The sequence below is a fragment of the Aulonocara sp. 'chitande type north' Nkhata Bay genome, linkage group LG12 (genome assembly GCF_057382095.1).
Source record: "Aulonocara sp. 'chitande type north' Nkhata Bay isolate Kocher_YH1m ecotype deep benthic linkage group LG12, A_spYH_male_GT1.1, whole genome shotgun sequence".
Lineage (NCBI taxonomy): Eukaryota > Metazoa > Chordata > Actinopteri > Cichliformes > Cichlidae > Aulonocara > Aulonocara sp. 'chitande type north' Nkhata Bay.
Window position 1 is genome coordinate 36229145 of NC_141355.1, and position 11884 is coordinate 36241028.

The 11884-nt window shown below is 41.4% G+C and overlaps 1 protein-coding gene across 1 annotated transcript; it reads left to right on the forward strand.

Annotated features, from left to right (window-relative positions):
* Window positions 1–1388: 1388 nt before the first annotated feature.
* LOC147318011 (C-X-C motif chemokine 10-like) lies at window positions 1389–3084 on the forward strand. The gene is made up of 4 exons (XM_086257970.1): window positions 1389–1452; window positions 1977–2094; window positions 2638–2718; window positions 2941–3084. Exons 1-4 carry the CDS (start codon window positions 1389–1391, stop codon window positions 2993–2995), a joined length of 318 nt encoding a protein of 105 aa, XP_086114096.1. The 3' UTR covers window positions 2996–3084.
* The last annotated feature ends 8800 nt before the right edge of the window (window positions 3085–11884 follow it).

Genomic DNA, 11884 nt, shown 5'->3' on the forward strand with positions numbered 1-11884 from the left:
CCTAATGTGTACCTTAATCAATCCATGTAATAACAACATGTGCTAGAACATAATAGTGCAAAAGTAACATGACGTAACTCTGTTCAGACAGCGAATGGACTAATTTTCACATTGCGCTTTCCTACTCTCCCAGATTACTTGCCTCTGTCAGTGCGCTCCAGGGCGGCTGTGGCTACAATGTAGCAGCCATCACCAGTGTGTGAATGTGTGTGTGAATGGGTGGGTGACTGGATGTGTAAAGCGCTTTGGGTCCTTAGGGACTAGTAAAGCGCTATACAAATACAGGCCATTTACCATTTTTACCATTTTATATACAACATGCCACATTCACCCAAACACACACTTTCTCACTACATTCATACACACTCACAACATACAGTCTGGAGGAGCCAAGGACTGAACCACTAACCTTCTGATCAGTAGGTGACCTGCTCCACCTCCTGAGCTAAAGACACCCAGTGGTAAATATGAGTAAACCCTCACTAGGTTTTGGATCAAGTGTACACTCACAAACCTGACAAACCTGCATTTGAAACGTTGCCTACCATAGTATCGTATTGTATACTATAGTATTGTATAGTATTGCAACATGGCATTTGTTTCTTCTAACTAAAATAGGAGAACATAAATAGTGTCATCATTGCCAGACCTGGCCCACATCTGGTTGACATACACCCTGCCATGACACCGTTCAGTCAGAAGTGCCAGCTTGATGCCAGATCTGGGCCAGACCTGTCTGCTATGTGGGTATGACCCACAAAAGCATTTTGTGATTGATCAGGAGTTCCCAGTCTGATTCCAGCAGATGTAAATGTTTACTGCGTGTAAATAATTTTTATCGGTGTAATTCTGGGTTTTCCATTTCATTTTCAGGTATGAGAAGCAGTTTAATTTAAGGGGCTGAGACAAAATTCCCCCAGTCAAAGCAGAAACGGAAAAGGTTAACAGCCCTCAATTACGGAAGTGCTGCTCTGCCAAATGAAATATTTTACTTTATTTATTTATACTAGCAAGGTGCAACTGTTGAAGTGTCTGAGTGTATCTGAGCATCTTTACAGCCTTAGATTTGGAGCTAGCATCCAGTAATCAAAGAAATCCCCTATTAAATGTACTCAGTATTTACATGATTGGTAATCATATGTTACATTTATAATGATTTAATATATAATTCTACATTTTTATTATATAATAATATGCAGTTATATTTATTATTTTACTTAATAATTCTGCTTTTATGACATATTGACAATATGTGAGTGATGACGAAGTAAGTTTCCAAACTTACTTCCTCTTTCTCAGCTTTATAAACCCACACTCGACTTCGTTCACTCAGACTTTCTTTCTTGCATCCTCACTGGTCCTCAAAGGTCAAAACAACCATCACGAAGATGAACAAGCCACTGCTCCTGCTGGTCGCTCTGACTTTCTGCTGTTGCATCGTGTCTCTGCATGGTAAGAAAACATTACTGCTTTAATGCAGTAATATACCATTTGATTTTGAGGTCATTATTTTATTCATATTTATCGTCTTACTTTAGTTATTCTGTTTAGAAATACATTAGACAGACAGATCGATAAATTATTGATCCCACAAGGGAAATTTTTATGTTACAGCAGCATGATAAAGAGTAAATATATACTACAGTTATATACTAGATATATATAATATATATATATATAATGACACAGTTAAATAAAAGTGCCACAGGCGCCTGGTGAGCGGCTTATATTGAGATACTGCAGGCATTTATATTTTTACATCAGTGATAAAAAACAAAGAATAGTAGAAATGTAGAAATATTAAAATATTAGTAGAACTATTAAAACTTTTTCCTGTAATTGAAAGTAAATATTGTTTTGAGTGTTTGAAGGTTATTACCCGAAGTCCATCTACTGGCTTCTTTGGGGCTTCTTACTGTTTCTTACTGTTTGCACAAACTCTTTCCTCCTAAAATAATAGAAATGCTTCTTTTCAGGTTTTACCATAAATACCTGCCGCTGTAGAAAGACGACCATGAGACCTGTTTCTGCTAAGATGGTCAAGAAGATTGAGGTGACTCCTGTTTCAGGACACTGCCCCCGAACTGAAATCATGTGAGTATTTGCAAAGGTGACGTTTTTTAACGGTGCTTTTTACTCTCTACTGTAATGCATCACAGTTTATATTGAAAGTGTCTTTAAAGATTGCAGAGCACAATAAAATAAAGCTTTCTATAGAAATGTTGTGGAAACTTACAAAAATGCACACATTTGAAATACTCAAGTGTACTATATGTACTTTATTGTTGAGAAATATACTTTATTACTTGAGTATTTTATCTTCATATCTTTAAGAGTTTTTCATTTTAAGCTTTTATACTGTAATTTTAAACTTTTTCACTGTTCTGTGAACCATGTAAATGTCAATAAAGCCCTTTTACACTTTGACATTATTGTATTATAACTGGCACTGATGATGATGATGATGATGCAAGTTTGAAGTTACCTGCTGACACACAGAACTGTAAACTAAGAGCAAAAATGAAACTTTTACTTCATGTCTTAGTTTTGTTTCTGCTTCAGTTTCAATCAAGTTTGTGCGGCGTGATAATTTCTCCATTTTTAAGTAATGTTTTGAATCTTCTGCTTTCTCAACAGGATCACTGTGAGGTCTGGTGCTAAGATCTGTGTCAATCCAGAGGCCAAGTGGTTTCCAGGCCTTCTCAAAACTCTGCAAAAGTGAGAATCTTTTATCAGTCATACACTTATCACTTTTAGAATACATGCGAACATTTCATAGAACCGGCATTTTTAATGTTTAGCTAACTTTCTATACAAAATCCTATTAACTTAGTTTCTGTATTTACCGGTCAAAAGGGGGGCATTTTTAGAGCCAAAACTAATTTGCTTATTTTGAGTTATTCTGATTATTAACTCCATCGTTTTTATTTTGAATTACAGGAAGAACACCGTCTCAACCACTGGGCCACGCACTGCTTCAACACCTAGCTTCTGATCACACGGCAGATCGATTCCTCCCTTCATCAATCTGAATTACCTGTAGCAAGCCTGTTGTATTCAGCCCGAATACAGTTTCATTTTCTCTAGTGTTATCCTTTGATGACAAAGGTATAATTCTTAGAAAATCACATAATCTGAATGTGATTTTTTTTTATGCTTGAAATTCTGATAGAATACTATTAAACTGCGCCACCTTACCATTGTAAGAATGTACTGAAGAAGAAAAAAGGACTGCAGTGTTGTTGCACACTTTTCTCTTTTTTAATAGTTTGTATCTGTTAGTGTTGCATTACACATGTGTATAAGTACTGTTTAATTAAAAAACTGGTTTCTCTAATACTATGACTTCAATGTGTGTTGTATCCCTGAATTTTGACTTTTGACTTTAACAAACGCCACTTAATTTATGTAGACTTTTCAAACAGACATCAAACACATTACATCATTATATTGTCACCACTACAGAAAATAAACTCAAATATGAATATAAAGACTTACACGACTTTTGTTTAAATAGAAAAATGGCACTCTCTTATTAAATACTAATTTCAGCAAACTTGATGTGTATTTTGGACTCTTTTTCACCACTTGTCTGAAAGACAACATGGTTTTGTCGCCTTAATTATCTCCAATAAATATTTATGTAGTTTTTACTGTACTATAATGATGAATTATCTCACTTTTTTAACAGTTGGGGACCCATGACAAATGTGATAAACTGTGATAAACCCTAAAGATTTCGCTCTAACGTAATCAGGATTTACATAAATCTATATAAATTAACATTGTGAGAAAATGACTTCCCTTTTGAGAGCACTTTCACAGGATATTTGAGTTTATGTTAGAGGACTGTGTATGAACATACAGGGAGTGCAGAATTATTAGGCAAGTTGCATTTTTGAGGAATAATTTTATTATTGAACAACAACCATGTTCTCAATGAACCCAGAAAACTCATTAATATCAAAGCTGAATGTTTTTGGAAGTAGTTTTTAGTTTGTTTTTAGTTTTAGCTATTTTAGGGGGATATCTGTGTGTGCAGGTGACTATTACTGTGCATAATTATTAGGCAACTTAAAAAAAAACAAATATATACCCATTTCAATTATTTATTTTACCAGTGAAACCAATATAACATCTCCACATTCACAAATATACATTTCTGACATTCAAAAACAAAACAAAAACAAATCAGCGACCAATATAGCCACCTTTCTTTGCAAGGACACTCAAAAGCCTGCCATCCATGGATTCTGTCAGTGTTTTGATCTGTTCACCATCAACATTGCGCGCAGCAGCAACCACAGCCTCCCAGACACTGTTCAGAGAGGTGTACTGTTTTCCCTCCTTGTAAATCTCACATTTGATGATGGACCACAGGTTCTCAATGGGGTTCAGATCAGGTGAACAAGGTGGCCATGTCATTAGTTTTTCTTCTTTTATACCCTTTCTTGCCAGCCACGCTGTGGAGTACTTGGACGCGTGTGATGGAGCATTGTCCTGCATGAAAATCATGTTTTTCTTGAAGGATGCAGACTTCTTCCTGTACCACTGCTTGAAGAAGGTGTCTTCCAGAAACTGGCAGTAGGACTGGGAGTTGAGCTTGACTCCATCCTCAACCCGAAAAGGCCCCACAAGCTCATCTTTGATGATACCAGCCCAAACCAGTACTCCACCTCCACCTTGCTGGCGTCTGAGTCAGACTGGAGCTCTCTGCCCTTTACCAATCCAGCCACGGGCCCATCCATCTGGCCCATCAAGACTCACTCTCATTTCATCAGTCCATAAAACCTTAGAAAAACCAGTCTTGAGATATTTCTTGGCCCAGTCTTGACGTTTCAGCTTGTGTGTCTTGTTCAGTGGTGGTCGTCTTTCAGCCTTTCTTACCTTGGCCATGTCTCTGAGTATTGCACACCTTGTGCTTTTGGGCACTCCAGTGATGTTGCAGCTCTGAAATATGGCCAAACTGGTGGCAAGTGGCATCTTGGCAGCTGCACGCTTGACTTTTCTCAGTTCATGGGCAGTTATTTTGCGCCTTGGTTTTTCCACACGCTTCTTGCGACCCTGTTGACTATTTTGAATGAAACGCTTGATTGTTCGATGATCACGCTTCAGAAGCTTTGCAATTTTGAGACTGCTGCATCCCTCTGCAAGATATCTTACTATTTTTGACTTTTCTGAGCCTGTCAAGTCCTTCTTTTGACCCATTTTGCCAAAGGAAAGGAAGTTGCCTAATAATTATGCACACCTGATATAGGGTGTTGATGTCATTAGACCACACCCCTTCTCATTACAGAGATGCACATCACCTAATATGCTTAATTGGTAGTAGGCTTTCGAGCCTATACAGCTTGGAGTAAGACAACATGCATGAAGAGGATGATGTGGACAAAATACTCATTTGCCTAATAATTCTGCACTCCCTGTACACTGAAGAATTTTAAAGAGCCAGATAGTCCTTTTGTTAGAGGGACTAAACAAAGACAGCAGCATAACCCACATTATTTAAACTTATTTTTTTCTCTCTTTTTAAACATTTAAATGGCAAACATGAGGCTAAGTTTGGCTTTGGTAAGAGCTGTTCACCACAGCTGAAAGTTTCCAGTCAGAGGAAGCTGACCGAGTGCTTCCTCCTGCCTGCGGTGGGCGCTTGTTGGACTGGAGACCAGTGTGGTGAAGAACTGCATACCACCTTCATTGATAACAGTTTTATTATTAGTCCTTTATTTATCCAGGTAAAATCTCATTGAGATTATTTGACAAATTCTGATCTATCTATATAGTTTCTGTCTTCATCTACAGTGGAAGTGAATTTAATTTAATGTTTAGGTAACTGGCAAAACTAGCGCGCTAATTTCTGCTAACTTCTAACTCAATTATTATTAATAATTTAATAAATTCTGTTTTCACGGATACCGGGGTGTTAAGATAAGATAAGATAAGATAAGATAACCTTTATTAGTCCCACACGTGGGAAATTTGTTTTGTCACAGCAGGAAGTGGACAGTGCAAAAGTTATGACGCAAAAATTAGAATACAATAAGAATAAATACAGTACACAGCTGTACAGAATAGAATAAAATAATATACTATATACAGTAGAATAAAATAGAATAAAAATATACAATAAGATAAAAATATATTTTGCACATGTGTGGATGTGTGTGTTTGTTCAGTTAAAGTCTTTGTTGTGGAGTCTGACAGCAGTGGGGAGGAAAGACCTGCGAAATCTCTCCGTCCCACACCGTGGGTGCCGCAGTCTCCCACTGAAGGAGCTGCTCAGTGCTGTCACAGTCTGCTGCATGGGGTGGGAGACGTTGTCCAACAGGGATGACAGCTTAGCCGCCATTCTCCTGTCACTCACCACCTCCACTGGGTCCAGAGGGCATCCTAGAACAGAGCTGGCCCTTCGGATCACCCTGTTCAGTCTCTTCCTGTCCCCAGCAGAGATGCTGCCGCCCCAGCAGACCACGCCATAAAAGATAGCAGAAGCCACCACAGAGTCATAGAAGGTCTTCAGGAGTGGGCCCTCCACCCCAAACGACCTGAGTCTCCGCAGCAGGTACAACCTGCTCTGCCCTTTCCTGTAGAGGGCGTCTGAGTTATGAGTCCAGTCCAGTCTATTGTTCAGATGAACACCAAGGTACCTGTAGCTGTCCACAGCCTCAATGTCCATACCTTGGATGTTCAGTGGTTGCAGTGGAGAATGCTTGTGCCTGCGGAAGTCTACCACCAGCTCCTTGGTTTTACTGGCGTTGATCTGGAGGTAGTTCAGCTGGCACCAGTCCACAAAGTCTTGAGTCAGTCCTCTGTACTCCTTGTCATCCCCATCAGTGATTAGGCCGACTATTGCAGAGTCATCAGAGAACTTCTGCAGGAAGCACTGGGTGGAATTGTGGGAGAAGTCTGCAGTGTAGATGGTGAAGAGGAACGGAGCCAGAACCGTTCCCTGTGGGGCCCCCGTACTGCAGACGACCCTGTCCGACACACAGCCCTGAGTCCTCACATACTGTGGTCGGTCGGTGAGGTAGTCCAGGATCCAGGTAGTGAGGTGATGGTCCACTCCAGAGTTCACCAGCTTGTCCTTTAGAACCGAGGGAAGAATGGTGTTGAAGGCACTGGAGAAATCAAAGAACATGATTCTCACAGTGCTTCCAGCGGTCTCCAGGTGAGCGAGGGAACGATGTAGGAGGTGAATGACGGCATCATCTGCTCCAATGCCAGGCTGGTAGGCAAACTGAAGTGGGTCCAGTGATGAGCTTGTTAGGCGCCGAAGCTGAGCCAGGACCAACCGCTCCAGGGTCTTCATCAGGTGGGATGTCAGAGCCACCGGCCTGTAGCTGTTGAGGTCCTTGGGGCGTGAAGTCTTTGGCACTGGTACAACACAGGAGGTTTTCCAGAGCTGTGGGACTCTTCCCAACCTCAGGCTCAGGTTGAAGAGGTGCTCCATCACCCCACACAGTTGGTCCGCGCAGGACCTGACGACCCTCGAGCTGATGCCATCTGGGCCCGCTGCCTTCTTGCCATTAATCCTCCTCAGTTCCCTCCTAACCTGGGTGGTTGAGAGAGACAGGCTGGAGCCTTGTGTTGAGTGTGTATTGGATGCTGTTGTTGGGGGTGGGGAGGAGTGAGCAGGGTGAATAGAGGAGGTGTGAAGTGTCTGAGGTGTCAGAGGTGGAACAGCAGCAGTGGGGGTGGGTGAGTCTGCAGCCGATGTTGTAGACTGTCTCATGGTTGAATCAAATCTGTTGAAGAAATGATTCAGTTCATTTGCCCACCTCACATCCCTCCCAGGCAGAGAGTTCTGCTGTTTTAAACTTAATTGTTAAACCTGGTAAAGCAGCAACACTGATCATTTAATTAAAGATGAAAGAAGTTTTTAACTCTCAGTGTGCCGCAGTGTTCGTTTGACTTTGGTACCTGAAGAGGACGGAGTTTTGGACCCAGATTGCTCCGCAGTGTTGCCAACTCTTCAGTAAGTAAAATCGCGATTGGCTGTCCTAAAAGTCGCTAGAAGTCGCCAAATGATGTCATCGCCTAATTTGCATAATAGGTCATGCCTATGCAACAGACGCTGTAGGAGAGAGAAAAAAACATTGTGGGGTTTTTGTTTTTTTAATGTCACAATTCCAACCCTCCTCCTTTATCCGTACTTGGGACTGGCAAAAGTGACCCGAAATAGGCACTCTGGCCGAGTTACTTTGTGTGTGTGTGTGTGTGTGTGTGTGTGTCTTTTTAAGTAGTTTTATACCTTGTGATTCATAAAAAACATTTTTAACCATTAACAATCAAAAGGGACATAGCAAGCCTCACCAGACAGCGGCTTCGCTCATGCAAATGAGCCATATTCTATGGTGATATTTTAATTTCTTATTGTTGCGTAACATTGTACCGGTTTTACCGTGAACGGTATAATGTGGCCCAGCCCTACCTCACATTACTAAAACAACAACGCCTATATGGCTTGCACTATTACATAGTTGTTATTCAAAAACCTCTTCTTGCTTCAGGGCATATCTCAACCTTCTTAGAATAGTTAACTTCACTTTCCACAGATAGGAGCGTTAGCTATTTCCTGTTGCTGGGTGCTAGCTACCTTTGCCTGTCTCTTCTGAACCCGAATCTTCACCAAAGATTGGTCGTCATACCACTTACCTTCCAGTAAGGCGGTCCTTTTTGCACAGTTTAGCACACCAGCTACCACCGTTCATCTTCAGCCAAGGTTACCAAGCCAACTAACTCACATCCTTCGACGTTAGTATACCAGCTAGCAAAAATCGCAACTTTCCCTTATACTGGAGGACGCGGAGACTCCAAGGTATGGGGTCTCGAGTAAGAACACACACCAGGTCTGCTTGTGTTGCCTTGGGCTGGAACATGCCCAGCTTGCAATCGAAACCCCTGGTTCCTGCACTGCACCCGCTTCAACATGAGGAGTCTCAGACGATGACTGATGTGCCAAGTTAGCCTGTTGGGAACAGACCCCTTTTTGCCCACAGCTGAAACTGGGGCTGATTGTGGCCAGTGTTGGGGAGTAACGGAATACATGTACCGGAATTATATTTAAAATACATAATATGAGTAACTCTATTCCATTACAATAGCCTCTTAATGGCTCTAATGCCTGTGTCTCAATGAGAGTAATGTATTCTGAATACTTTGGATTACTTAATATATTATCATGCTATTTACAACTACATGAATGTACTATTGTTGTGTGACCTATTACTTTTACTGAAGGTTATTTGCCATACCAATACCAACTAGGTTTTAAATCTTAATATAAAATGAGTAACAGTAGGTTGACATTAGGTAAGCCTGCACTTTCTGCAGCGATCTCGTATAGAAAACTATTCCGCACCTGTAAAACAGGTTCGCGGCTCCGAACCGTAAAGGCGTAAAACCGTAAAGAGACCTCTGGCTAATACATCCAGTTCCGTGTCGGGCTCGGAGCTGAAAACTAGCTTTACTTTGTTGTCTGAGTCAACTTTGCTAGCGAGAGACAGAGAGAGGCGTTGAAAGGCTGCTCCAACGGAACTTTTTGTTTCGGAGGAAAACACGAACACAGCGTACAGTCGAGTCTTAAGAGCTTACTTACAACTGGGCTCGTCAGGCACTCTTTTTGGCTGCAGTGGTTATTATTATATTTACATGCTTCCATTTCCCGTTTCTGCTCGATGACAGCTCGTACTTTTCCACTCTTTTTCTCCCTCCTCGCGCTCACAGACACTTAACAGGTATGGCTATGCTTGTAACAGGGTGTCACTAAAGCCCAACCCGACCTATGTGCCTAGGTGGTTGGGGTATTTGTACCTATTGTCCTGTCTGCATTCTCCCCCCTCCCTTTCTCTTCTGAAGAATTACAAAGGCTGTATACTAGTGATGTGTCGGTCGTGAACAAAACGGCTCTTAGAGCCGACTCTTTGAAGTGAACGACGCGAGCCTAGTGGTTTTTTTTTTCTTTCTCTCACTTTTTCCCGCTTTACTCCGCACGTGAGCCTTGTGCTTGCACTGAGCAGAGGGGGGGGGGGGGGGGGGGGGGGGGGGGGGGTAGTACTCGCAGTAGCACAGGAACAGAAGGCAGGGAAAGACAGAGAAAGAGAGCCAGGGACAACAACAACAGACAACATCGTCACATTAGAAAGGTATAGTAATTGTCCACAACTATTTTCAGTTGCAGATGATAAAGGATTCAGAAAGTTTATTCATGCATTTTCTTTTTTAATTATTATTATTAATATTATTATTATTATTATTATTCGAATACATATGAGTATTTGTGTATAAATACACAAACAATACACATATGATTATAGTATATGTGTAGGGTGTATAGGGTGGCAGGCAGCAAACGGCCTTCCGGCTTACTTCACTCGTGGTGGAGCAAGCCTGCAGGCCGCAAGCCGGTCTTGCAGAGGCAAGCTGGTCTTCACCTCTCATTTTTGTCCAGTTTTACAGGTTGGAAGTCTCTGCTTCAAGTAGTGGGCACTGGGTCCTTGACATAAGCTTGTCTGGCAATACTGGAGTCTCCATTTCCCATAGTGAGACGGTGAAATGAATGCTAGAAATGAGATCTTTAGGTAACTTGCGTAACCCTGGTTCTCAGAGTACCATGAGTAAGACATCTCACCAGACAGCCCTTCATGCCGGGGCAAAGCGACAAGAGGTGTTTATCTTAAATAACAACTATGTAATAGCACAAGCTATTTAAGGGTGGGTGGCTCTGCCCGACATAATGATTGCAATCACCAGCCAATCAGGATTGGCAGAATGAGATAAATGCATCTGAGGAATATGCGGGGAGGCACATTCCATAGTGACACATCTCACTCATGCAACTCTGAGAACCAGGTTTATGCAAGTAACCTAAAGTTAACACCGTTCATGTCATTCAGACTCACTTTGCTCTGCCCCCTACTCGCAGCTTCCTGCTTTACTGTGTTTAGTCGACCTGCGGTCACGTGACTAAGTGGCACTGAGTAGAGCCCTGAGCTCTGTGCAGAGGTACTTCCCTGCTGTAAATGAAAAAGTTGCTAACAGTGATGAATGTTGGACAAAGAGTCCCTGCTGTGCAAACTTCATCAACTTATGTAAACACACAAAATATCGTAAAACAAGAAATAACTTTAATCCTTGGAAGGAAAAGAGGAGGAAGGAGATCCCTCAGACACGCTGATCCCCAGCACAGAGACAGAGGCCACTTTCAAAGTCCCTCAAGAGAGGCAGATATTATCCAAGTAGCTCATATAGTGGTGAAAGTTTCAGTCATGACCGATGTCGTCTTTCAGCATTACTTAATGTTGAAGTGTTATTAGTCATCACAGCTGTTACTTTATGAAGGGGGAAAGTATGTGCATAGGCCAAAACCACAGCCCAAAAATAAAACAATGGCTTTGGATCCCTTTATTCCTTTCCCTCCTTTTTTCTTGATATTTTCACTTGAAAATCATATTTAAATTTAATTGTAAGTGTAAAAAAACCCAATAAACCTAAAGCAAAACATTATTTAGGATTGATTACAGCAGCTCTACACTAAACCACAGTGCGGCATGCTGGGGAGACTTAAAAAATGAATCTTTAGGGTCCTCTTATGACCCACAAAAGCATTTTGTGATTGATCAGGAGTTCCCAGTCTGATTCCAGCAGATGCGCGTAAATAAGTTTTATCGGTGTAATTCTGGGTTGTCCATCTAATTTTCATGTATGAGAAGCAGTCTAATTTAAGGGGCTGAGACAAAATTCCCCCAGTCAATAAAGCAGAAACGGAAAAGGTTAACAGCCCTTAATTACGGAAGTGCTGCTCTGCCAAATGAAATATTTTACTTTATTTATGTATTTATACTAGCAAGGTGTAACCGTTGAAGTGTCTGAGTGTATCTGAGCA